Genomic DNA, 27,696 nt, shown 5'->3' with positions numbered 1-27,696 from the left:
TCAGGTGCTTCCAATGATTCAACAAGGATACTAACCAGACCATGTTCAGCAAACACACACACATTAAAGTTGCATTACTGTCTTAGGAAATTAGTAATGATACTGATGAGAACAGAATTACACAGACTGACAAATACCCAGCAGTGTGACTTAGAGCTAATTAGAGATATTTTCCTGTTGTGTCTTGCAGGCTAAGCTGGGTAGCATTCCTCTCCCTGCAGCCCAGCCAAGCTAAATCAGTACTCCTAACAAATATATACGCACACACACACACACAAACGTGCACCACCAAAACACATCCACACACTAACACACAACGAATGACTCATCCCTTCTCCTGCCATACACACAAACAGATACAGGCATTTTTCCTCAGGCTTATGATCCGGTATGTCAACACACAATATACCCCGAGGCGACACCTTGTCCTTCCTGACTTCACAGCACCTATTGCAAACACATAGTTCTATATTTCCATACACAGTCCCTATCAAGCCCCCCTCTCAGCCATAAACCACCCATCCCCCAGCAGGATGTGTGTGTCTGGGTCTGGGGTCTCCCTGACCTTCCCTCCCCTGACCTGACCCACCAGGATATCCCTCTGCTGGAGGCCTGTGTCTGGGGGGGGAGGTGGGTGTGACTGGGGTCAGTGATGGGGGTGGTGGAGGGGTTGCTCTAGTGCGTGTGTGGATCACTGAATATCTGTGCTGTGTTTGGTCCTACTGTGATTTAAGTATGTATGCGTGTGTGTTGCAGGGGATCGGCTGGTGAAGGTGAATGGAGAGAGTGTCCTGGGGAAAACCTACTCCCAGGTGATCGCCCTCATACAGAACAGGTAAGTGCCACTGGACTGTGTGTGCCCACAGTATGTACAGTACAAGTCAAAAGTTTGGATACACCTACTCATTCCATGGTTTTATTTATCTTTACTATTTTCTACATTGTAGAATAATAGTGAAGACATCAAAACTATGAAATAACACATATAGAATCATGGAGTAACCAAAAAAGTTTTAAACAAATCAAAATATATTTGAGATTTGAGATTCTTCAAAGTAGCCACCCTTTGCCTTGATGATAGCGTTGTACACTCTTGGCATTCTCTCAACCAGCTTCGTGAGGAATGCTTTTCCAACAGTCTTGAAGGAGTTCCCACATATGCTGAGCACTTATTGGCTGCTTTCCCTTCACTCTGTGGTCCAACTCATCCCAAACCATCTCAATTGAGTTGAGGTCGGGTGATTGTGGAGGCCAGGTCATCTGATGCAGCACCCTTACACAGCCTGGAGGTGTGTCCATTGCTCGTGTTTCTTGGCTCAAGCAGGTCTCTTCTTCTTATTGGTGTCCTTTAGTACTGGTTTCTATGTAGCAATTCGACCATGAAGGCCTGATTCACACAGTCTCCTCTGAACAGTTGATGTTGAGATGTGTCTGTTACTTGAACTCTGTGAAGCATTTATTTGGGCTGCAATCTGAGGTGCAGTTAACTCTAATGAACTTATCCTCTGCAGCAGAGGTAACTCGTGAGAGCCAGTTTCATCATAGAGCTTGATGGATTTTGCGACTGCACTTGAAGAAACTTTCAAAGTTCTTGAAATTTTCCGGATTGATTGACCTTCATGTCTTAAAGTAATGATGGACTGTTGTTTCTCTTTGCTTATTTGAGCTGTTCTTGCCATAATATGGACTTGGTCTTTTACCAAATAGGGCTATCTTCTGTATACCACCCCTACCTTGTCACAACACGACTCATTGGCTCAAACGCATTAAGAAGAAAAGAAATTCCACAAATTAACTTTTAACAAGGCACACCTGTTAATTGAAATGCATTCCAGGTGACTAACCCATGAAGCTGGTTGAGAGAATGCCAAGAGTGTGCAAAGCTGTCATCAAGGCAAAGGGTGGCTACTTTGAAGAATCGAAAATTGAAAGTATATTTTGATTTGTTGAACATGTTTTTGGTTACTACTTGATTCCATATGTGTTATTTCATAGTTTTGATGTCTTCACTATTATTCTACAATGTAGAAAATAGTAAAAATAAAGAAAAACCCTAGAATGAGTAGGTGTCCTAAAATGTTAACTAGTACTGTATGTATGGGTGTTGTTTATGTATGAGATGTGTCTGTTTTACAATGCATGTTTTATGTATGTATAGTATCATTCTGGAATGTGGAACATAACATGTTCAGTTGTGTAAGTCTTCCTTGACTGTGTGAGTAATTCCTCCTAAAGAGAATAGCCTGGAGCAGTGAGTGTACAGATCACATCCACTGAGAGCAGTAGTGTCACCAGGGTCAGCAGCAACAGTGTCTCCTGTGACATGGTTGCTGATCAACTAATCCCAAACCAAAACAAATCCCTTCGTCACAACTGGGGGGAAAGTGTTATCTTACTGTAACATGATGAGTTTGGAAAAAATGTGGAATTATATTGTTTTTCTATCCTTCCATCTGTGTTCCCTTTTCCCTTCCTCTGTCATTTTCTCCCCTCTCTTCGGTTCCCCCTCTCTTTGCCCTCTCTTCCTTGTCCCCCCTCTCTTTTCTTCTCGTTCCCTCCACAGTGAGAGTGTGTTGGAGCTCTGTATAATGCCAAAAGATGAAGACGTGCTGCAGCTGGTAAGTGTGAGTATGACAATTCTGCCACACTACACCCTAATAGAAATACATACTCTCTCCTGAATCATTGATTGATTTACGAATACTAATACTACAGAGAGATAACATCTTGGATATTGTCATTCTTGTCATTCCTCCATTGCTTTGAGTTGAAATTCTCAAACTCTCATAAACTAGCTTGACTGTGACTAATATGCTTTCTAGTCTGTAGTTAGATTACAACACACATTCATTCAAGCTATTATTCAAAGTTCTGTAGACGCGTCACATGAAAAGCAGCTACCTACATACTCACACACCCACACACATTTTGACTCTGTCCATAAATTGCTCCACCACTTACTCACATGACCAGACATGCAGAGCAGAGCATGTCACCGCCTCTCCTCTGGACCAGGAGGAGCAACCCAGGGGCACAACACTGACACAACCTCCCAGACCTGGGCGCCCAACCTGGGCTTCTCTCTCACACACAACCCCCTACCCACCAAGCACCCTGTCTGATTCCCCTTCCCGAATACTGCCATCCTTCAACTCCACTACCACTACCCCACCCCTCCACCCTTCTCTCCTCTCACTCCGCCCCTCACTGCAGCACGTGCATCAGTTGCATTCCAATGGTGACATCACCAGCACTAGCTACGCCCCCTTCCACCCTCCCACAGGGTAGAGTGAGGGAGAGAGAGAGGGAAGAGGAGAGGGAGTTTGGAAGGGCTTGTCTGAGGACAGCATACTGAACGAAGCAAGTAGAAAACAAGAAGAAAGTTCGACAGATAGCTTAAAAAGAACAGCAAGAGTGACAAAAAAGGAGTGAAAAGAACACGGCGAGACATAACGAGAGAGAGAGAGGGAGAGAGTGGTAAATCGTAGCAACGGGAGTGGTAGTGTCTGTGGGAAGCAAACAGACTAGTGCATTGAGGAGTCTTCCCCTCCTCTCCTCTTCCTCTGTGAGTGACTTCAAGCCAGTATTGAGTCTGAGAGACACTGCCAGACTGCCCTGCTCTCGGAGGTAAAGCCTGAACACCACTGAACACTTTATCTTTAAGTGTTGCCTTTTGATAGACAATTTTTGGGGGGCAAAGATGTTTGAAGTCTGTAGCTTTGTTGTTTCTTGTTCAGTGTTGTGGCTGTAGCTTCAGGGGCTGAACGATGCTTTAGATGTGTGTTGTTGTTGTGGGTGTATATTAGATCAAGCGAGCTATAGCAGTGGGATTCTGTGCTTGTTTTGATAGATACAGATTCTGCTCTAAGTCAGTGCTTTGTTGTAGTGGTGTATTTGGAACATTGCTGTGGGTCTGTGCGGCTGCAGGTGGTTGCTGTGTTGTGGCTCTTGCTCAAGGCGTGTGCTGGAGCCAGTAACTAACTAGCTAGCTAGCTGTGTTTGTGTTGGAGGCTGAGTTGGGGCCTAAAGAGTCACTGTGGCTGAGCAGACTGAGGTGGTAGGAGGATGAACGTTGCTTGCTGTATAACATAATAGTTAACAAGGAGCTTTAGTGGAATACTGTGCCGGTCAAACCTGTGACTGTCAAAGCAATGCTATTGAATCATTGACAGAGTCCATCTACTGATCCTGCTCCTTCCTCCCCTCTGACCTCTGACCTCTGTTCGTCACCTGAACTCCTCCTGTTTGTGTCTCACCTCTCTCCCTCTATGTCTCCCCCTACAGGCATACTCCCAGGATGCCTACCTGAGGGGCAACGAGCCTTACACAGGGGGAGCCCGGAACCTTCCGGTACCCCCGCCCCTCTGCTACACTCCCCGCGCCAAGTCCCAGCCTCCCGCCGGTGCCCCGGCCCCCATGGGCCAGAACCAGCTGGATAACTGGAGCCGCTGGGCAGGCTCCTCCAGCCCTTCGTCCCCCCTGGACAACCGCTCCGCCGTTGGCAGCCCGGCCAGCTGGCAGGAGGGGCGGGGCGGAGAGCCGGGGGGCATGGGCCACAGTAGCCCCCCCCACAGGACAGAGGAGATCCAGTACGGTGTGACCGGGCAGCAGCCTACGGGACAGACCAGGGGTCGCTCTTACTCCTCATCTTCCTCCTCAGGAGGGCCCCTCAGCAGCCCTCTGCATGTCCACTACGTCAACCACAATGCTGCCACCGCCACCACCGCCTCCTCTCAGCCACGGAAGGTCAGCCAGGCCTGGGCCAGCCCTCCCCAGCCCAGCCCCAGCCGTAGCCAGCACTGCCAACAGGCCCTGTCTGAGTGGTACTACAGCCAAGCTGCTGAGCAGCGCCAGGGCCGTAGTGGCAGCATGCACCAACGCCACCGCAGCTACTCTCAGGACAGGCTGTGTGAGACAGGCCCCGGGTGCCACCGCCGGGGTCCGGGTGGCTGGCCCCACAGCGCCTCCCAGGACACCCTGATGCTACTGCAGCAGTCGGGCCCCGGCCCCCACGGGGACCCCTCTTGGACCTACGGAGACTGGGAGGGGGCCCGGGACCGGAGTCACCCCTCCTACGGCAGCAGAGCCCGGTCAGAGAACCTGCTGGTACAGTACGACCGCTATGGCCACTCACTGGAGATGCTGGAGTCGCCCCGTTTTGAGAGGCCCGCCTGGCTGCAGCAGGCCCCACAGCAAGCTCCCAGGACTGAGGCCTACCAGAGGAAGGGGAACCATTATGGTGTCGCACCAGCCCCCTCTATGGGCCGACAAGCACAGCCACACCACAAAAACCACTCCCAACCCCAACCCCACTCACAGTCCCACACACAGCCCCAGCCCCAACAGCCAGCCCCCCAGAGCAGACGTCTGCCTACCGGACAGAGCCTGGACGACCAGCCAGTAGGTTACCGCAGCTACAGCCCCTCCTTCTACCGCAAGACAGGCCGCATCATGCAGCAACCCTCCTTCAGGGACCCCTCCTACCTTGGCCCCCACCTCAGCTGGGCCCCCACCCCCAAAACCAGCCCCCCAGAGGGTGTTGTCCCCTCAGTTCCATCCCCCCTGGCCTCCACCACCCCCGAGCCCCTTGACAGGGCCTACCACCCCACCAACCATGAGAGGGGGGCAGTGGAAGGGCAGGTGGAGGTGGAGGCTCAGACCCAGGAGGTCAAACTGAGACAGAAACCCCCCACGGGGCGAAGGAGCGCCCACGCCATGCGCCACCCCCACTACACCCTGCCTGTAGATGGCACGGAACCCCCTGTGTTCCCCCCTGACCCCCACGACGCTGTCCCCGCCCCTCGCCCCTCAGGAGAGGGTGCCCCGCGCCGTACCAATGGCAACCTGGCCCCTCTGTCTGTAGAGAATGACGCAATGGCCTCCATTCCCTTTATAGGTAAGCACCTCCACCACCACACACTCCTCCTCCTCTTCCTCTCCCTACCCCTCCATGTGACCTGCAGACCCAATCGCTCCCACTTCCGTTTAAGACACAAACATACTCCTCCTGATTGATCCTACTGGAATTTACTGGAAACTAACTGTTCGTAAAAACAAACAAGAAGCTTACCAGAAAGAGCGGGGGACATAGACTATGACTTGGCCTGTATTTAGAGAATAGAACCCTTTCATTTCCTCTGTCCGTCTGCCTGTGTAATCAGGATCCGGGCTTTTCTTCACTCTCTGTCTCCAGTCTGTGTCTATGTTCATGTTGGGTAATACTGGCACTTCCCACAGACATGATGACGGTATTAGTAGTGTTTGATTGAATCATAATTTACGGGACTTCACTAATACCCCCCTCCCCTCACCCAGTCTCTCAGATTGCCTTTCCATTCACAGGAGATGAGGTGGAAGCTGACTTTATGTCTGGCGCTAGCGTGTGTCTGTGATCACAGATTACGTCTGTCTGTCCACCTATCTGTCAGTTTGCTTTCACAACAGGGATAATATTTTTCTCTCTCTACGTCATTGACATGAATTCCATTTTTGGGCGGCAGGTAGCCTAGCGGTTAAGAGCGTTGGGCCAGTAACCAAAAGGTTGCTGGTTGGAATCCCCGAGCCGACTAGGTGAAAAATCTGCCGATGTGCCCTTAAGCAAGGCACTTAAACCTAATTGCTCCTGTAAGTCGCTCCGGATAAGAGCGTCTGCTAAATGACAAAAAACCTTTTGGCATTGTGCCTGGATTTATTGAGATTGACCCTCTGGGCTTCGTAACTGTTTGAACGTTTGTGTGTTTGCGTACTACGTGTGTGTGTTCTACTGTAATCACACATATTTGTATGTGTGTATGTACAATGTGTGTGTTTGTGAGAACAAAACAGGAGGTATCTGGTCGTGTCTCAGCTTGTTGCCTCTGCTCTGCTGCTGAAAGAACACATGATGAACATAACAGGGCCTCACTACATACTGTGCAGTACTCATCAACAGGCCATAGCCCCTTAGCCCTACAGTCAAACCACAGGAAAAACAACCAACCACAGCTAGGGCCAGGCCAGGGCAGGGCCATATACAGTGCCTATAGGAAGTCTACACCCCCTTGAACCCTTTTCACATTTTGTTGCATTACAAAGTGGTATTGAAATAGATGTAATTGTTTTTTGTCATTGACCCACACAAAATACTCCATAATGTCAAAGTAATAAGAAAATGTTAACAAATGAATAAAACATTTACTAAAATATAGTCATTGCATAAGTATTCACCCCCTTTGTTTAGGCCTAAATGTACATTTTGGATTAACAAATCACATAAGTTAATAGAGGTTGACATGATTTTTGAATGACTAACCCTTGCTCTGTCCGCCATATATACAACATCTGTAAGGTCCCTCTGTCAAGTATTGAATTTCAAGCACAGATTCAACTACAAAGACCAGGGAGCTTTTCGAAAGCCTCATATAGAAGGGCAGTGATTGGTAGATGGGTAACAATAACAAATCAGACATTGAATATCTCTTTAAGCGTGGTCAAGTTAATAATTATGCTGTGGATTATGTATTAAACCACCCAGACACATCAAAGATACAGTCTTCCTTCTGAACTGAGCTCCAGGACAGGAAGGAAACTGCTTAGGGATGTCACCATGATGCCTATGGTGATTTTAAAACAGCTACAGAGTTCAATGGCTGTTATGGGAGAAAACTGAGGATGGATCAACAACATTGTTACAGACCTATATCCATCCTGCCCTGCCTTTCGAAAGTATTTGAAAGCCAAGTTAACAAACAGATCACCGACCATTTTGAATCCCACCGTACCTTCTCCGCTATGCAATCTGGTTTCCGAGCTGGTCATGGGTGTACCTCAGCCACGCTCAAGGTCCTAAACGATATAATAACCGCGATCTATAAAAGACAGTACTGTGCAGCCGTCTTCATTGACCTGGCCAAGGCTTTTGACTCTGTCAATCACCGCATTCTTATTGGCAGACTAAATAGCCTTGGTTTCTCAAATGACTGCCTCGCCTGGTTCACCAACTACTTCTCAGATAGAGTTCAATGTGTCAAATCGGAGGGCCTGTTGTCTGGACCTCTGGCAGTCTCTATGGGGGTGCCACAGGGTTCAATTCTCGGGACGACTCTATTCTCTGTGTAAATCAATGATGTCGCTCTTGCTGCTGGTGACTCTCAGATCCACCTCTACGCAGACGACACCATTTTGTATACATCTGGCCCTTCATTGGACACTGTGTTAACAAACCTCCAAACGAGCTTCAATGCCATACCACACTCCTTCCTTGGCCTCCAACTGCTCTTAAACGCTAGTAAAACTAAATGCATGCTCTTCAATAGAACGCTGCTTACACCCGCCCGACTAGAATCACTAATCTCGGCGGGTCTGACTTAGAATACAGTGGGGGGAAAAAGTATTTAGTCAGCCACCAATTGTGCAAGTTCTCCCACTTAAAAAGATGAGAGAGGCCTGTAATTTTCATCATAGGTACACGTCAACTATGACAGACAAAATGAGGGGAAAAAATCCAGAAAATCACATTGTAGGATTTTTTATGAATTTATTTGCAAATTATGGTGGAAAATAAGTATTTGGTCAATAACAAAAGTTTCTCAATACTTTGTTATATACCCTTTGTTGGCAATGACACAGGTCAAACGTTTTCTGTAAGTCTTCACAAGGTTTTCACACACTGTTGCTGGTATTTTGGCCCATTCCTCCATGCAGATCTCCTCTAGAGCAGTGATGTTTATGGGCTGTCGCTGGGCAACACAGACTTTCAACTCCCTCCAAAGATTTTCTATGGGGTTGAGATCTGGAGACTGGCTAGGCCACTCCAGGACCTTGAAATGCTTCTTACGAAGCCACTTCTTCGTTGCCCGGGCGGTGTGTTTGGGATCATTGTCATGCTGAAAGACCCAGCCACGTTTCATCTTCAATGCCCTTGCTGATGGAAGGAGGTTTTCACTCAAAATCTCACGATACATGGCCCCATTCATTCTTTCCTTTACACGGATCAGTCGTCCTGGTCCCTTTGCAGAAAAACAGCCCCAAAGCATGATGTTTCCACCCCCATGCTTCACAGTAGGTATGGTGTTCTTTGGATGCAACTCAGCATTCTTTGTCCTCCAAACACGACGAGTTGAGTTTTTACCAAAAAAGTTCTATTTTGGTTTCATCTGACCATATGACATTCTCCCAATCCTCTTCTGGATCATCCAAATGCACTCTAGCAAACTTCAGACGGGCCTGGACATGTACTGGCTTAAGCAGGGGGACACGTCTGGCACTGCAGGATTTGAGTCCCTGGCGGCGTAGTGTGTTACTGATGGTAGGCTTTGTTACTTTGGTCCCAGCTCTCTGCAGGTCATTCACTTGGTCCCCCCGTGTGGTTCTGGGATTTTTGCTCACCGTTCTTGTGATCATTTTGACCCCACGGGGTGAGATCTTGCGTGGAGCCCCAGATCGAGGGAGATTATCAGTGGTCTTGTATGTCTTCCATTTCCTAATAATTGCTCCCACAGTTGATTTATTCAAACCAAGCTGCTTACCTATTGCATATTCAGTCTTCCCAGCCTGGTGCAGGTCTACAATTTTGTTTCTGGTGTCCTTTGACAGCTCTTTGGTCTTGGCCATAGTGGAGTTTGGAGTGTGACTGTTTGAGGTTGTGGACAGGTGTCTTTTATACTGATAACAAGTTCAAACAGGTGCCATTAATACAGGTAACGAGTGGAGGACAGAGGAGCCTCTTAAAGAAGAAGTTACAGGTCTGTGAGAGCCAGAAATCTTGCTTGTTTGTAGTTGACCAAATACTTATTTTCCACCATAATTTGCAAATAAATTCATTAAAAATCCTACAATGTGATTTTCTGGAGAAAAAAATTCTCAATTTGTCTGTCATAGTTGACGTGTACCTATGATGAAAATTACAGGCCTCTCTCATCTTTTTAAGTGGGAGAACTTGCACAATTGGTGGCTGACTAAATACTTTTTTTCCCCACTGTATGTGGACAACTACAAATACCTAAGTGTCTGGTTAGACCGTAAACTCTCCTTCCAGACTCACATTAAGCATATCCAATCCAAAGTTAAATCTAGAATCGGCTTCCTATTTCGCAACAAAGCCTCCTTCACTCATGCTGCTAAACATGCCCTCGTAAAACTGACCATCCTACCGATCCTTGATTTTGGCGATGTCATTTACAAAATAGCTTCCAACACTCTACTCAGCAAATTGGATGTAGTCTATCACAGTGCCATCCTTTTTGTCACCAAAGCCCCATATACTACCCACCATTGTGACCTGTACGCTCTCGTTGGCTGGCCCTCACTACATATTCGTCGCCAAACCCACTGGCTCCAGGTCATCTATAAATAACTTCTAGGCAAATCCCCACCTTATCTTAGCTCATTGGTCACCATAGCAAAACCCACCCGTAGTATGTGTTCCAGCAGGTATATCTCACTGGTCATCCCCAAAGCCAACACCTCCTTTGGTCGCCATTCCTTCCAGTTCTCTGCTGCAAATGACTGGAACGAACTGCAAAAATCTCTGAAGCTGGAGACACTTATCTCCCTCACTATCTTTAAGCATCAGTTGTCAGAGCAGCTTACCGGTCACTGCACCTGTACACAGCCCATCTATAATTAGCCCACCCAACTATCTCATCCCCATATTGTTATTTACATTGTTATTTATTTTGCTCATTTGCACCCCAGTATCTCTATTTGCACATCATCTTCTGCACATCTATCACTCCAGTGTTAATACTAAATTATAATTGTATTATTATTATTATTATTATTTTGCACTATGGCCTATTTATTACCTTACCTCTAACTTACTACATTTCCTATTGTGTTATTGACTGTACGTTTTGTTTATTCCATATGTAACTCTGTGTTGTTGTTGTTTTTACCGCACTGCTTTGCTTTATCTTGGCCAGGTCGCAGTTGTAAATGAGAACTTGTTCTCAACTGGCTTACCTGGTTAAATAAAGGTGAAATAAAATACAAAAAAAAAAATTGTAGTGACTCCATAATAATGACTTAAATGACAGAGTGAAAAGAAGAATACAAATATACTGAATAAAAATATTACAAAACATGCATATGTATGCAATAAGGCACTAAAGTAATACTGCAAAGAAAACACGGCAAAGGAATACACTTTTTGGCCTAAATGCAAAGGCTTATGTTTGGAGCAAATCCAAGACATCACTAAGTAACAGCCTCCTTATTTTCAAGCATGGTGGTGGCTGCATCATGGTATGGGTATGCTTGACATCGGCAAAGAGTGGCCAAGTTACAGTTTTGACTTAAATCTGCTGTAAAATATATGGCAAGACTTGAACATTGCTGTCTAGCCATGATCCCCAACACCTTGACAGAGCTTGACAGACTTCACATTTGACAAATGTGCTTCTAACATGTATTGACTCAGGGGGGTGAGTACTTAACTAATCAATGTATATTAGTGTTTTATTAAATTGACATTTTCTTCCACTTTGACTTCAGAGTATTTTGTGTAGATCGTTTACATATATGACAATTCAATCCATTTTATTCCCACTTTGTAACACAATCAAATGTGAAGAAATCCAAGTGGGGTGTAGACCTTCTATAGGCACTGTAGGCTACTCCACTCCCTCAAATGGTCAGGACAACAACCGAGGTCAGTAAAGTGCAAAGCAGATTCAAATGAGCTGCGTCGGAAACTTGTACCTACGTTGAAATGGAGAGATACAGTTGAAGTCGGAAGTTTACATACACCTTAGCCAAATACATTTAAACTCTGTTTTTCACAATTCCTGACATTTAAACCTAGTAAAAATTCCCTGTCTTAGGTCAGTTAGGATCACCACTTTATTTTAAGAATGTGAAATGTCAGAATAATAGTAGAGAGAATGATTTATTTCCGATTTTATTTAGTGGGTCAGAAGTTTACATACAAATCAAATCAAATCAAATCAAAATCAAATCAAATTTTATTTGCCACATGCGCCGAATACAACAGGTGTAGGCATTACCCTGAAATATACAGGGGGGTACCGGTGCAGAGTCAATGTGCGGGGGCACCGGCTAGTTGAGGTAGTTGAAGTAATATGTACATGTGGGTAGAGTTAAAGTGACTATACATAAATAATTAACAGAGTAGCAGCAGCGTAAAAAGATGGGGTGGGGGTGCAAATAGTCCGGGTAGCCATGATTAGCTGTTCAGGAGTCTTATGGCTTGGGGGTAGAAGCTGTTGAGAAGCCTTTTGGACCTAGACTTGGCGCTCCGGTACCGCTTGCCGTGCGGTAGCAGAGAGAACAGTCTATGACTAGGGTGGCTGGAGTCTTTGACAATTTTGAGGGCCTTCCTCTGACACCGCCTGGTATAGAGGTCCTGGATGGCAGGAAGCTTGGTCCCAGTGATGTACTGGGCCGTACGCACTACCCTCTGTAGTGCCTTGCGGTTGGAGGCCGAGCAGTTGTCATACCAGGCGGTGATGCAACCAGTCAGGATGCTCTCAATGGTGCAGCTGTATAACTTTTTGAGGATCTGAGGACCCATGCCAAATCTTTTCAGTCTCTTGAGGGGGAATAGGCTTTGTCGTGCCCTCTTCACGACTGTCTTGGTGTGTTTGGACCATGATAGTTCGTTGGTGATGTGGACACCAAGGAACTTGAAGCTCTCAACCTGTTCCACTACAGCCCCGTCGATGAGAATGGGGGCGTGCTCAGTCCTCTTTTTTTTTCCTGTAGTCCACAATCATCTCCTTTGTCTTGGTCACGTTGAGGGAGAGGTTGTTATCCTGGCACCACACGGCCAGGTCTCTGACCTCCTCCCTATAGGCTGTCTCATCGTTGTCGGTGATCAGGCCTACCACTTTTGTGTCATCGGCTAACTTAATGATGGTGTTGGAGTCAATTAGTATTTGGTACCATTGCCTTTAAATTGTTTAACTTGGGTCAAATGTTTCGGGTAGCCTTCCACAAGCTTCCCACAATAAGTTGGGTGAATTTTGTCCCATTCCTCCTGACAGAGCTGGTGTAACTGAGTCAGGTTTGTAGGCCTCCTTGCTCACAAATGCTTTTTCAGTTCTGCCCACACATTTTCTATAGGATTGAGGTCAGGGCTTTGTAATGGTCACTCCAAATCCTTGACTTTGTTGTCCTTAAGCCATTTTGCCACAACTTTGGAAGTATGCTTGGGGTCATTGTCCATTTGGAAGACCCATTTGCGACCAAGCTTTAACTTCCTGACTGATGTCTTGAAATGTTGCTTCAATATATCCACATAATTTTCCTTCCTCATGATGCCATCTATTTTGTGAAGTGCACCAGTCCCTCCTGCAGCAAAGCACCCCCACAGCATGATGCTGCCACCCCCTTGCTTCACGGTTGGGATGGTGTTCTTCGGCTTGCAAGCCTACGCCTTTTTCCTCCAAACATAACGATGGTCATTATGGCCAAAGTTCTATTTTTGTTTCATCAGACCAGAGGACATTTCTCCAAAAAGTACGATCTTTGTCCCCATTTGCAGTTGCAAACCGTAGTCTGGCTTTTTTATGGCGGTTTTGGAGCAGTGGCTTCTTCCTTGCTGAGCAGCCTTTCAGGTTATGTCGATATAGGACTCGTTTTACTGTGGATATAGATACTTTTGTACCTGTTTCCTCCAGCATCTTCACAAGGTCCTTTGCTGTTGTTCTGGGATTGATTTGCACTTTTCGCACCAAAGTACGTTCATCTCTAGGAGACAGAACACGTCTCCTTCCTGAGCGGTATGACATCTGCGTGGTCCCATGGTGTTTATACTTGTGTACTATTGTTTGTACAGATGAACGTGGTACCTTCAGGCGTTTGGAAATTGCTCCCAAAGATGAACCAGACTTGTGGAGGTCTACAATTTTTTTTCTGAGGTCTTGGCTGATTTCTTTTGATTTTCCCATAATTTCAAGCAAAGAGGCACTGAGTTTGAAGGTAGGCTGTGAAATACATCCACAGGTGTAGCTCCTCCAGTGACAGGCATGAGGCAAGAGGTCTTGATTCAAATACAGGGCTTTAATGCTGGTCAACCCGTGAGAACTGGTTTAAAGAAAGAAAAAATACATTAACAAAATAATGCCATATGCATGTCTCACACATCTGGCGTTATAATCAAGCTCATACAGCTAGCCACTTTATGTATATTTTACACCAAAACTGACGCACGTAAACACAAACACCCTCATAGCAAAATAAGTAGTCAACAAACCTCATTGCTGCTTATCACACAGAGGTACTAAACATCCTTTTAAATGTCCTTTATCTTCTTCTGTATACTTTCTTTGTAAGTATGCACTTAAACACGATAACAGTGGAAAAATAATTCGCTTTTTCGCGGTAAAGTTTTCTCGGTGCGTCGCTAAAGGCACTCGGGTGACAACACTCGGGCGGAACCAATAATTAGTTCCGTCTTGCTGTAAACGTACAATACAGAAGAAATTAAATAATAAAAAGTGCAAATACATGAAATAAACTGGCGACAGAGGCAGTTACACTCCCACCAAATCACAAGTGATTTCTTAAAACTTGGAGACAAACCTACTGCATGAATAAATAAAATGAAACTCTGTCCTAATAAACAACTAATAAACTGTGTGTGAGTGTATGATAGAACCATCAGTCTGCTTCTAGCAATGTAACTGTTTTCTGAATGGGTCTCTCCAGGTAAACAGGTTTGGCTGTACGCTTTCCTCTTCCATCCAGGGAGGAGTCACTGATGAGTAACTTGAGTCTCCTCACTCTTTCATCACTTCCAGGATACACCTCGATGACTCTTGCTAGCTTCCATTGGTTTCGTGGTGTGGCAGCATCTTGTAACAGAACAATGTCACCGACCTTTGCATTTCTGCGATCTTTGGTCCACTTCTGTCTGTGTTGGAGATTCAGGAGATACTCCTTTTTCCATCGTACCCAAAAGTTGTTGGTTAAGAGTTGAACTCTGCGCCATCTTTTGCGGAGGTAGAGATCCTCCTTGACAAACTTTCCAGGAGGAGGGAGAATGATTGTGGATTTCATGGTCAAGATGTGGTTTGGTGTCAAGGGCTCTGGACTGGTAGAATCGTTCAGATGATCAGTGGTTAGAGGTCTGCTATTCACAACCGCCATAACCTCATATAGAAATGTTCGTAGGGAAGAGGAGTCAAGTTGCCTGGACGACTGTTCTAGAATGGACGCCAGGACACTTCTGATAGTGCGGATTTGTCTTTCCCAGACTCAACCCATATGACTTGAGGCAGGGGTGTTCATGATGAACTCGCAGCCCAAATCTTTGAGCTCTTCTTGATCCATCTCTTTCAGTGCTTCAATGAACTCACGCCTTGCTCCGACAAAGTTTGTCCCTTGATCACACCTTATCTGCCTTACTGATCCACGAATGGCGATGAATGAACGCAGAGCATTGATAAAGGCATCTGAGGTCAAGTCATCAAGTGCTTCAATGTGAACTCCTCTTGAACACAACGGACATAGTTTGTGCAACTGGTTGGCTTTGTCTTTGACCTTTGTCTCCTTATGATGTCTAAGGCGTTGAATTTCTTGAGAGAGAGTTGCTTCTTGGACCATCTTGATTATGGTCAGCTCCGCCTCTTTCCTTTCCTCCAAGTTCGAGGCCTCACAGGACTTTGGCTTGAGACCTTTGATTTCCTTAGCACGGCGCTTGAGTCTGGCAACAGCCTTCACCATTCTTGCCCAGTCTGAGAACTTGTGTAGACGATCTAAAATTGTTTTTGCTTCTTCTGCCTGAGTGTCATGAACCTGAGCTTTCTTGACCTCTGGGTCACTGCTCTCGATCTCTCCCACCATGACAACTCCAGTTGGTAGCTCTTTTTGCCAAAGAAGGTCTGGACCTGTGAACCAGTTAGAAGCTGTGAGTTGTTCTGCTGTGACACCCCTTGAGGCGTGGTCAGCTGGGTCATCTTCTGAAGCCCTTTCTACAAAATCAGATTCCAACACCTTGATGACGTCTGTTGGAAGGACTACTTCTTTGATCTGTGTTCTACAGACATAGTGCACTTCGTTTGGGAGATTTGGAAGAACTGATGTCACTTGCTTCACAATGACTTGATGGCTTATTCCAAAGGCATCTCCAAAGTCAAGACATGGGTTGCCATAGCCGACTACACTCCAACCCAAGTCTGTTCTCTGAGCAAAGGGCTCATTTTCTTCTCCAGCAACCACTTGTCTTGGTACAAGAGCTTGAGGACAGTTGTAGCCAATTAGTAGGCCGATGTCACAGCTCTGCAGAGGAGCAATTTCATCTGCAATGTGCTCAAGATGAGACCATGCCTTGGCAGTCTCTGGTGTGGGAATATGATCTCTGTTTGCAGGGATGAATTCTCTTGAGTAAGTTCCTGGCAGGTAGATTATCTTATCGGAGTAGAATCCTCTTATTTGTAGATCAGTCAGCCTTCTGCTAGGCACCACTGTATTTCTTGAAGCCATTGTGGAGAGCTTTAACTGGACTGGTTCATTTTTAGTGTGAAGCATCTTTGCTGTCTCTTCAAGGATGAAGGTCGTGTCACTCTGTGTATCGAGAAGAGCGTACACAAGGACTTCATGATTTGGCTTACTTGTAGTGGACAACCACACAGGAATGACTGAGGATGTATGGGTGCCTTTCACATTCTGGATAACTCTGTTAGATGTTACCTCGCGTGGTGGTTTTGTCACCCTCTCTTGTGAACGATCTGTCGTTCCTTCTCTTGACTTGTCACTCTCCATTTCTCCATCAGTCCTTGTTGACATTCCTCTTTCTTTGCTGCGATTATCGTGTAGGCAGGTTGGATGTCCTTTCTCACAAGTATCACAGATCCTTCTATTTTCACACTCCTTTGAGCGATGGCCAGGCTTCAGACAGCCAAAGCACCACTTCATCCCCTGAACAAACTTGACTCGCTCAGAGATGGTTTTATTCATAAATTTCCAACACTTGTGTAGACTGTGACCTGACTTCTCACAAAAAACACAGCTTGTGGAGAAAGCTTTTTCATCTGAGTTAGTTGCTAGTACCTTTGCTCCGAGAGCTCTGTTCTTTAAAACATTGATCTGCTCACCTTCAGCAGGTTTCAGAGCATGGAGAGATGTTATTGGGTTATTTGCAATCTTAGCTTCACGTGTGAGAAACTTTACAAACTGCTGGAAGCTTGGGAATGTGTGACTTTCTTCCTCCACTTCTATGACCTTTCTGTTCCATCTCGAGGTCAGCCAGTCTGGAAGCTTTGCAAGTAACTTCTGGTTCTCATTGCAGTCATTAAGTACTTCGAGGCCTCTGATCTGAGTCATAGCAGCCTCACAGCTCCGAAGAAAATCAGCAAACTCTTGAAGTTCGATACTGCCTTTGGAGCTTATCTTGGGCCATGCCTCCAGCTTATCTCTGAATGCTTTGGCTATGAGGAATGGATTTCCATATCTTTCCTCGAGAATCCTCCATGCTGCGTGATAGGCTGACTCTGAACCAAGCAGGAAGTAGCTCTCTATAGCCTTTTTAGCAGGTCCACCCACATACTTTCGCAAGTAATATATCTTTTCTTCGGCTGGAATGTTTTTCCGATCAATGAGTGTCTGAAAAGAAACCTTCCAGTCATTGAATCTGAGTGGGTCGCCATTGAATATTGTTGGTTCAGGTATAGGAAGACGACCTGCACTGATGGACTCTGCAAGTGCTCTAACAAGAGCTGCTGTGCTGTCATCCTGCTTTGAATGTGCCCGGTCTTGTGGTGAAGAATGGTGCTGCAACAGATTATTTTCATGTTTAACTTCTTCCTTTTCCTTCATACAGACACTTTGATGGAGTAGACTGCTTATTTCTTTATCTGAGCACTCACTCTGATCATACACTCGCTGACGTGCCTTAGCAGCCTTTAACTTTTTAACTATCTCTAGTCGCTCCAGTTGTCTCCGCTTTGCATCTAGCACCTTTTGTCTCTCTGCAGCTTCAGCTTCAAGCCTTTCCAATTCCTCAATGCAACACTCTTGTTCTAGTAGTACTTCTAGAGTAGCTTCATTGGCAGCAACTTCAGCAGCGGCATCTTGTCTGCTAACAGAAATCCGACTTGAATGTCTGGAGCTGCTTTGAGCATGAGAGGACTTAGTGCATTGGGATTTGATACTTATCTTGTCTGAGGCTACAGACTTGAATATAGACGATGTCGCCCTGTTGCTTCGTTGTTCATCTCCTCCACCGTTATCTTCTGTCTCCAAACGATATTTTGCAGTTTGGATGATCTTCCTGGTTACTGCATCACAGTTGTCAATTCTGCGACGTGTGTCATGGTCAGGGTTGTCTATGCGCCTTAACTCATCATAAGCAATGTTCAGATTCTCTGAGGCAGCACTTATTTTGCTTATGTGTTCATGTAGCAGGTTGTTTGAGCATTGTCCACTCAAAGCTTGCTTGGCGTCTTTAGCAATAGCCTTCCACTCCTCATAGCTCACAGTGAAACAGTGAGCAAATCTTCTTATTTGCTCATTGTACAGTTCTTGGCCCTTTTCTGTTAACTTTCGGTCTCTTTGGCTTCTTTGTGAGGAAGTGTGGTCATTAGCTCTTGTGCCTTTAGTAGCCTGTGGTTGCATGTCTATGCACTGCTGCTCTATACTTTCACCTACATTAACCTGCTTTCTCCCAGAGGTAAGACTAGGCTCTGACATTGTTACTTGGTGTACTTAAATTTGGGTTAAATCTAATTTGGCCTGTAGCTAAGTGATTCAGCTCCCATTAGCTATTCACATTTATACTATTTTTACCACTAATATTATTTTTTAGAACATATTCACTTCTACTTCACACAAATCAATATCACGTTGTTCTATGAAATGCAAAATTCAGTCTCTTGGTTGTAGCTTAGTTAACACTTAAACATACACACAACTATACCGTATGAATATGAAGGCAAAATGTGTCAGTCTCTTGTGGGAAATAGTTTAAGCTTCTTTGCATCAGCTGGATTCATGGTAAGGCGCCTGGATTCTTCTGTGGATGCTGCGGCTGTGTAAATGTCAGGAGCAGATGCACACTCTTGGATGTAGAGATGTCCCTTCTTGTCCATGGATCACGGCTCTTTGGTACTGTCTTCCTCGTCTACTCATGCAGAGCAGTTGAGTTCTCACTGTAGCTCCTCCAGTGACAGGCATGAGGCAAGAGGTCTTGATTCAAATACAGGGCTTTAATGCTGGTCAACCCGTGAGAACTGGTTTAAAGAAAGAAAAAATACATTAACAAAATAATGCCATATGCATGTCTCACACATCTGGCGTTATAATCAAGCTCATACAGCTGGCCACTTTATGTATATTTTACACCAAAACTGACGCACGTAAACACAAACACCCTCATAGCAAAATAAGTAGTCAACAAACCTCATTGCTGCTTATCACACAGAGGTACTAAACATCCTTTTAAATGTCCTTTATCTTCTTCTGTATACTTTCTTTGTAAGTATGCACTTAAACACGATAACAGTGGAAAAATAATTCGCTTTTTCGCGGTAAAGTTTTCTCGGTGCGTCGCTAAAGGCACTCGGGTGACAACACTCGGGCGGAACCAATAATTAGTTCCGTCTTGCTGTAAACGTACAATACAGAAGAAATTAAATAATAAAAAGTGCAAATACATGAAATAAACTGGCGACAGAGGCAGTTACAACAGGTACACCTCCAATTGACTCAAATGATGTCAATTAGCCTATCAGAAGCTTCTAAAGCCATGACATCATTTTCTGGAATTTTCCATTACATTTACATTTACATTTATGTCATTTAGCAGACGCTCTTATCCAGAGCGACTTACACAGTCAACTTAGTGTATGTAAACTTCTGACCCACTGGAATTGTGATACAGTGAATTATAAGTGAAATAATCTGTCTGTGAACAATTGTTGGAAAAATGACTTGTGTCATGCACAAAGTAGATGTCCTAACCGACTTGCCAAAACTATAGTTTGTTAAAAATAAATTTGTGGAGTGGTTGAAAAACAAGTTTTAATGACTCCAACCTAAGTGTATGTAAACTTCCGACTTCAACTGTAGATGCCCTCAATGTGGGGCCAAGCCATGAGGAACAGAGCGAGAGAGAGAGAGGGAGACCTATAAAGAAAGAGATTTAATCGGGAAGAGAACCAGGAAACAGAAAGTTCTTGCTGCTTCTCTTCCCTCCTGCTCAAAGCAGCTGAAAATGTACCGAAACTAGGCAGTCAGGGCTGCAAGCTGAGGCACGTTTAATGACCAAAGACTGAAATGTAAAACTTCTCTCTTGCTGTTTCTCTATATCTCCATCTTTTCCTCTCCCTGATAAGATCTGTGATCTGGTTGTTTGGGAACATAATTTAATAGGCTGTTGTTCTGTTGACTTTAGATGATGAGGCCGTGTAGTAGACAGAGACACAAAGCACACAGTCTGTGCTGTGCTGGATGGTGGTTGTATTCTCTTGCTCTCTAGTATAGGTAGTTTGACTTAGCGTTCCCTATATCGTGCTTTCACTCACTGTAGTCTCCTTTTGAATAGTGTTGGTAGCTTGCGGTAACAAAACCAATGAAAGGAATAGGAGCATTTTAACTGTAAATCCTAGGATTGGGTCTTATTAGGATGGCAGGTTACACTTTCCCCCCTGAGCCTCCTTTTGGGGGAACCCAGTAGTGTAGATGGTTGGACAGGGGGCCTGGTCGTAGTGGGGACCCCCTGTGAGGCGCACAGTACAGTAGGGGTCCACACTGTCTCTGTCACACTGCCAGCCTCAGGCATTGCACTCTGTGCCCCCCGCCCTCAATGCTGCCTTTGTGCACCACTGGGAGATGGAGGGGGTACTTACCAGTCCACAGCCCCTCCGCACTATACCCTCCCCACAACAGACACACATACACACACACACACTGAGCCGGCCAGAGCATGGCCTATCCTCTCAAAGACATCTCTCTTTCTCCCGTTCCCTCCCTCTCTCTCTCTCTCTCTCTCTCTCTCTCTCACCCTCTCTCTGTGTCTCTGTGTGAGCCGGTGAGGTCATGGCGTCTCCTATAGAGAAGGGGAAGTGGTAGTAGGCTATAGGAGTGTGAATAGTTGTAGTAGTATAGAGCCCTGCTTCATTCTAAGGCCTGTAGTGTGGTGGCTGTGAGCTCCCTACCGCTCAGGGTTCCTCTCTCTACTGGCTCTACTCTGCTGCTGCTGGCTCTGTTAATGATGGCCTTTGTTAAACCCACAGGCAGCGAGAGCGGCTATTTCTGGGCTTGGCTGTAAACAGGCAGATTCCACATCCCAGATTGGGAATGTTTCTGCCTCTGCCCCTTCTCCTACTGCCTCTGTTGGGCTGGCCCTAGCACCGAGACGTGAAACGGACTGATACAGAGAGAAGAGGAGGGGTGAGGGAGACATCGAGAAACAGAGGAAAGCAGGTGGAAGGCAGTGAAAGTGGAAGCAGAGAGGAATAGAGGGGAGAATATGATGTCTGTGGAGAAGAGTGTATGGTCAGAGAAGAAACAGAGACATGGGGGAGAGAGGGACAAGTCTTGCATGACAAGTTATGTTTTGAGCACCTTGTAACAATACAAGAAAGCATAACATTCAGTTTCAAAAGTTCAAGTAAAGGCTATAGGGGGTGGGTTTCAAGTTGAGCCAAGGGTGGGTTTCAAGTTGAGCCAAGTAGTCTTTGAGCCATAGCATCCTTTTGAAACTGAAGATCTGCTGCCCTCTGCTGTTTAGTGAAGGTACTCACAGACAGGCACAGAAGCTGTGGTTATTAGTGTGGCCAGCATTAGGACCTGAAGCTACAAGAGTTAAACTTGGGCAAAAACCTCCCCTTCCCTCTCTACATGCAAACACTAGTCTGTGTCAATCAGAAAGTGTGTTGTGGCTCGCTGGTTTCACATCCCCTTGTGTGTGTTTTAGAATAGTTGAGGTGAACATTGTATGGTTATCTTGGACAGGGTTAGGTAGGTTACTTTCCAGTGGTGGAAAAAGTACCCAATTGTCATACTTGAGTAAAAGTAAAGATACCTTAATAGAAAAAGACTCAAGTAAAAGTGAAAGTCACACAGTAAAATACTACTTGAGTAAAAGTCTCTAAAAGTATTTGGTTTTAAATATACTTAAGTATCAAAAGTAAACGTAATTTCTCACAAAAGTATAAATAATTTCACAGGTCAAACGTTTTCTGTAAGTCTTCACAAGGTTTTCACACACTGTTGCTGGTATTTTGGCCCATTCCTCCATGCAGATCTCATCTAGAGCAGTGATGTTTTGGGGCTGTCGCTGGGCAACACGGACTTTCAACTCCCTCCAAAGATTTTCTATGGGGTTGAGATCTGGAGACTGGCTAGGCCACTCCAGGACCTTGAAATGCTTCTTACGAAGCCACTCCTTCGTTGCCCGGGCGGTGTGTTTGGGATCATTGTCATGCTGAAAGACCCAGCCACGTTTCATCTTCAATGCCCTTGCTGATGGAAGGAGGTTTTCACTCAAAATCTCACGATACATGGCCCCATTCATTCTTTCCTTTACACGGATCAGTCGTCCTGGTCCCTTTGCAGAAAAACAGCCCCAAAGCATGATGTTTCCACCCCTATGCTTCACAGTAGGTATGGTGTTCTTTGGATGCAACTCAGCATTATTTGTCCTCCAAACACGACGAGTTGAGTTTTTACCAAAAAGTTCTATTTTGGTTTCATCTGACCATATGACATTCTCCCAATCCTCTTCTGGATCATCCAAATGCACTCTAGCAAACTTCAGACGGGCCTGGACATGTACTGGCTTAAGCAGGGGGACACGTCTGGCACTGCAGGATTTGAGTCCCTGGCGGAGTAGTGTGTTACTGATGGTAGGCTTTGTTACTTTGGTCCCAGCTCTCTGCAGGTCATTCACTAGGTCCCCCCGTGTGGTTCTGGGATTTATGCTCACCGTTCTTGTGATCATTTTGACCCCACGGGGTGAGATCTTGCGTGGAGCCCCAGATCGAGGGAGATTATCAGTGGTCTTGTATGTCTTCCATTTCCTAATAATTGCTCCCACAGTTGATTTCTTCAAACCAAGCTGCTTACCTATTGCCGATTCAGTCTTCCCAGCCTGGTGCAGGTCTACAATTTTGTTTCTGGTGTCCTTTGACAGCTCTTTGGTCTTGGCCATAGTGGAGTTTGGAGTGTGACTGTTTGAGGTTGTGGACAGGTGTCTTTTATACTGATAACAAGTTCAAACAGGTGCCATTAATACAGGTAATGAGTGGAGGACAGAGGAGCCTCTTAAAGAAGAAGTTACAGGTCTGTGAGAGCCAGAAATCTTGCTTGTTTGTAGGTGACCAAATACTTATTTTCCACCATAATTTGCAAATAAATTCATTAAAAATCCTACAATGTGATTTTCTGGATTTTCTTTTCTCAATTTGTCTGTCATAGTTGACGTGTACCTATGATGAAAATTACAGGCCTCTCTCATCTTTTTAAGTGGGAGAACTTGCACAATTGGTGGCTGACTAAATACTTTTTTCCCCCACTGTATTTAGCAGTCCTATGTCTTGGGGATAGAAGCTGTTCAGGAGCATGTTGGTGTCAGACTTGATGCACCAGTACCGCTTGCAGTGCTCTACTGCCAGGTCACTGACCTCCTCCCTATAGGCTGTCTCGTCGTCACCGGTGATCAGGCTTACCACCGTCATGTCTTCAGCAAACTGGATGATGGTGTTAGAGTCCTGTGTGGCCAAGCAGTCATGGGTGAACAGGAAGTACAGGAGGGGACTAAGCACACACCCCTGTAATAGGATTAGGCTATATCTTTACATTAGAAACCAAAGTCTGTCAGATTTCCAGTCATTTCAATTAATTGAATACCCCTTGGTCTTCAGGAATTGGACTTGGAATGATGGAAATATAGATTAACCTAATTGTTTTACCTGAGCATAACCCAAAAATGAAGGATTTATTAGCCTACTCTGTTTTTTATTATTTGGTTGTCATTGAGGACTGATTGGGCTCATTGCTTCGAGCTGAAAAATAAATGCTGCTCTCATGCTTTGAGCACTGCCAAAAAGTGCTATTTGCATGTGAAAAATGAATGCCATATGCTGCATTTGCTATAGGGCTAATGTTTGCGTTTTTGTTGGGGACACTTTGATATCTCGATAATTTGCAGCTGTTTTAAGTCTATCAAAATTGTGCACGTTTGAGCATGTGTCCGTTAGTCCCATGGATTTTTTTTTTTATCAGCACAAATTAGATTGAGCAATAAAAGCCCCACTTGTGGTCTTCTTAAATTAATCTAGTTTTTGACAGTATGGAGCACAATACCACGGGGGAGTTTAGAAGGGAGGAACTTTTATTCCATAGGCTGGGATCCACACTATGCAGCTGTTGCAAGAGTGAATTTTCATGCACTGGCTGTCCACTAGTCGCAAAAACAATACATGATAGGCATCTTAAACTCCTTAAATTCAACCATTATTGGGTTAAAATACACAGTCATCCACAACAACCACAATCCGTAAGGCACAAATAGCTAGAGCAGCAGTGTGAGTCATATCAATGCGCTATTTATGTAGATATCAATACTAAGTGATATCCATATCGCCCGTATGCTACACCACTGCTGTCGTCCTTACCTCCAAGCCTTTATTCAAGTAGGATGTATAATCTTTGGATGCCGACAGCAGTCGCACCATTGGAAGACATAGCTTGGACTGTAGCCTACCAAAGCCTATTCCTGCTCTTTTCCCGCTATCCATCAAATGTGTCATCATAGTGGTCTCTTACTTGTGGTCAGACTCGCTCCGGCGGAACAAACTTAAATTTGCGCCTTTTTTCAATGCTGATTTCTATGTCTTTGAGAAAACAGAAAGGTGTCATAACATCCTTTCTGAATTTAGAAGTAATCCTATAAGTAATCATCTAGTTTTCCAAAAGTATCTGTAATCTGATTACAATCTTTTTGCTGGTAACGTAACGGATTACAGTTCTTTTTTTTTTTGTAATCAGTTATATGTAACACATTACATTCTATCCGTTACTCCCCAACCCTGATCTTGGATATATTACTTATGGTTGTTTCATGTATTTCTGTCATTCAACCTTCAAATGACTGCTTTCATTTTGAAAATGCATAGCAGCTAACCAGGACATTATCACTGCAAGCAAGACATAGTTTCACACACACCCTTACACATACTTCCCAACCCGCTAGTTGATAAAGCACTGAAACCTAGCGTTATTACATAGTACAAAAGCCTCTCCTGTTTCTATTTGAAGAACTCTTCTCATGGAGGCAGCAGACACAGGTACAGCATAGGGCATTGTTTTAATCTCTCTTTATGCCTTTTTACTTTCCACTTGATTATTTTGTCTATTGTCCATAAGTGTGTGTGGGGACGTGTTTAACTATACTTGTGGGGACTAGAAGTCCCCACAAGTATAGTAAACCAAGAAAAAGTTGACCAACTGGGGACATTTTGTTGGTCCCCACAAGGTCAAATGCTATTTCTAGGGGGTTTAGGTTTAGGTTTTTGGGTTAGGGTTAGGTTTGGGGTTAGGGGTTAGGGAAAATAGGATTTTGAATGGGACTGAATTGTATGTCCCCACAAGGTTAGCTGCACAAGACTGTGTATGTGTGTGTTTACACAATATAGCTGTAATATTGCTCATTTAGAGTTACATTACTGGGGGCCAGTATGAAAATATAAATACAAAATATAATGTATGCACTCTATGCACACACTAACTGTAAGTCGCTCTGGATAAGAGCGTCTGCTAAATGACTAAAATGAAAGTAGTAATGTGTCGTGTAATGGTTCTCAGAGAACCTGAGCTTTCCGTGTGAAAACAGTATCTCTTGTCCTTTATAGTAACCCTGTGGTGGTACCTCATCGCTCTCCTTTCCTTCAAATCCCCTCTCACCCTTGATTCTGCCCTCTAACCTTCCCTCTACCTCCCTTCTTCCTATCCTGTCTCCCACCTCTGCCCTTTCCCTCCTCTCCTCCCTCTATCCTTCTCTTCCCTCTACCCCCCCCACCCCCACCCCACAGATGAGCCGACGAGCCCCAGCGTTGACCTCCGTGCCCGCCACGTGCCCGCCTCCTCCGTCGTGTCCGGCGGCATGAGCTCAGCACCCGCCATCGTCACCAGCCCCGCCTCCCCCACCTTCACCTTCCCCCTAACCAGGCTCTTCTCACACGACTGCAGTGAGTGCCCTCCTTGAGCCGGACTACCCCGGGCCGAATCCCTGCATGCAGCCATACCAGAACCCACCCACCACCACCTCTCTAGGGTGTCTGGTACCATGCTAGCAGACATGCCACCTCCACATCTATGGAGAGAATGGCTTACTGTACACAGCATGTTCCTCTGTCTCTCTGCATGAGTTGATTGACAATATTTCCATGGCGAGGAGGTAAAATGGCCTCTAGGAAATAGGCCTTGTGTACTTCTTTGTGCCTGGTAAGATGCATGCGCGCCCTGGGGGCTCCCGTGTGGTGCAGCGGTCTAAGGCACTGCATCTCAGTGCTTGAGGCGTCACTACAGACCCACTGGTTCGATTCCAGGCTGTATCACAACCGGCCGTGATTGGGAGTCCCATAGGGCGGCGCACAATTGGCCCAGCGTCGTCCGGGTTTGGCCAGTGTAGGCCGTCGTTGTAAATAAGAATTAGTTAACTGACTGACTTGCCTAGTTAAATAAAGGTTTAAAAAAAAAGCTAATGTAGTCACTCCTCGCTGGACTAACTGCCTAGGCAGATGCATGTGCATCATTGAAGTGAATGTGGTTACTCTCTACCTTTTGTAGAAAGTGTGTTTTGTACCAATAGGGTCCACATTTCCTCTGTATAGACTGGAGCATGAAGTCCAGTGGTCCTCGTACACCCACCTTTAGCCCAGTCTGTCCAGTCTGACAGACAGACTCCCCTTGCATGACAGTAGTGAGCGAAGTGACCTGAGATTACCTAACCTGACTCCATCCTGCTAGCCCACCTCTACACCCTCTACCTCACCCCAACCACCTCACCCAACCACCCTCCACCTCTCTGTCAACTGCTCACCCCCGTCTCTTAACACCACACTCCCTAACATCCTCTGACAATCATTACATCTACATTCTTTCTTTCTTTCTTTCTTTCTTTCTTTCTTTCTTTCTTTCTTTCTTTCTTTCTTTCTTTCTTTCTTTCTTTCTTTCTTTCTTTCTTTCTTTCTTTCTTTCTTTCTTTCTTTCTTTCTTTCTTTCTTTCTTTCTTTCTTTCTTTCTTTCTTTCTTTCTTTCTTTCTTTCTTTCTTTCTTTCTCTCCTTTCTTTCTTTCTTTCTTTCTTTCTTTCTTTCTTTCTTTCTTTCTTTCTTTCTTTCTTTCTTTCTTTCTTTCTTTCTTTCTTTCTTTCTTTCTTTCTTTCTTTCTTTCTTTCTTTCTTTCCCTCACTCCGTCTCTCACTGAGCAGGCAGTATTAAATCCAGTCGCCGTTCCTCCTATCTTCTAGCCATCACCACGGAGCGCTCCAAGTCATGTGACGAGGGACTCAACACCTTCAGAGGAGAAGAGGGCCGCGTCTTCTCGTGAGTACTGGAACACCGGGGGAGACATGGGAATCGATTAGGAGGGATTCATCTGAAGCAAATGATCAATTAATTTCATAGGAAATCTTGCAGTAGCCATTTTGAACTTATTCCTAACCCTCCATTTTATTCTCCATAGGAGGCTGCCAAAGAGAGTGAAGAGTTTCTTCACAGATGGGGTGAGTTTTTCCCTGTTTCACAATAACAGTA

General features: G+C 45.2%; 1 protein-coding gene across 1 annotated transcript in view; it reads left to right on the top strand.

Moving 5' to 3' along the window:
- The window catches only part of LOC311105094 (rho GTPase-activating protein 23-like), a gene marked incomplete at its 5' end in the record, with an annotated part of 54,014 nt that overhangs the window by 18,418 nt on the left and 7,900 nt on the right, over positions 1–27,696 (top strand). The window contains 5 exons of the mRNA XM_084147095.1: positions 757–835; positions 2,564–2,618; positions 4,285–5,896; positions 27,411–27,486; positions 27,626–27,665. Coding sequence (XP_084003221.1) covers positions 757–835; positions 2,564–2,618; positions 4,285–5,896; positions 27,411–27,486; positions 27,626–27,665 — 1,862 coding nt within the window. The remainder of the gene's footprint in view (positions 1–756; positions 836–2,563; positions 2,619–4,284; positions 5,897–27,410; positions 27,487–27,625; positions 27,666–27,696) is intronic.

This window comes from Coregonus lavaretus, assembly GCF_964263955.1.
Source record: "Coregonus lavaretus genome assembly, chromosome: 2".
Lineage (NCBI taxonomy): Eukaryota > Metazoa > Chordata > Actinopteri > Salmoniformes > Salmonidae > Coregonus > Coregonus lavaretus.
This window is presented reverse-complemented; position numbering and strand designations above follow the sequence as displayed.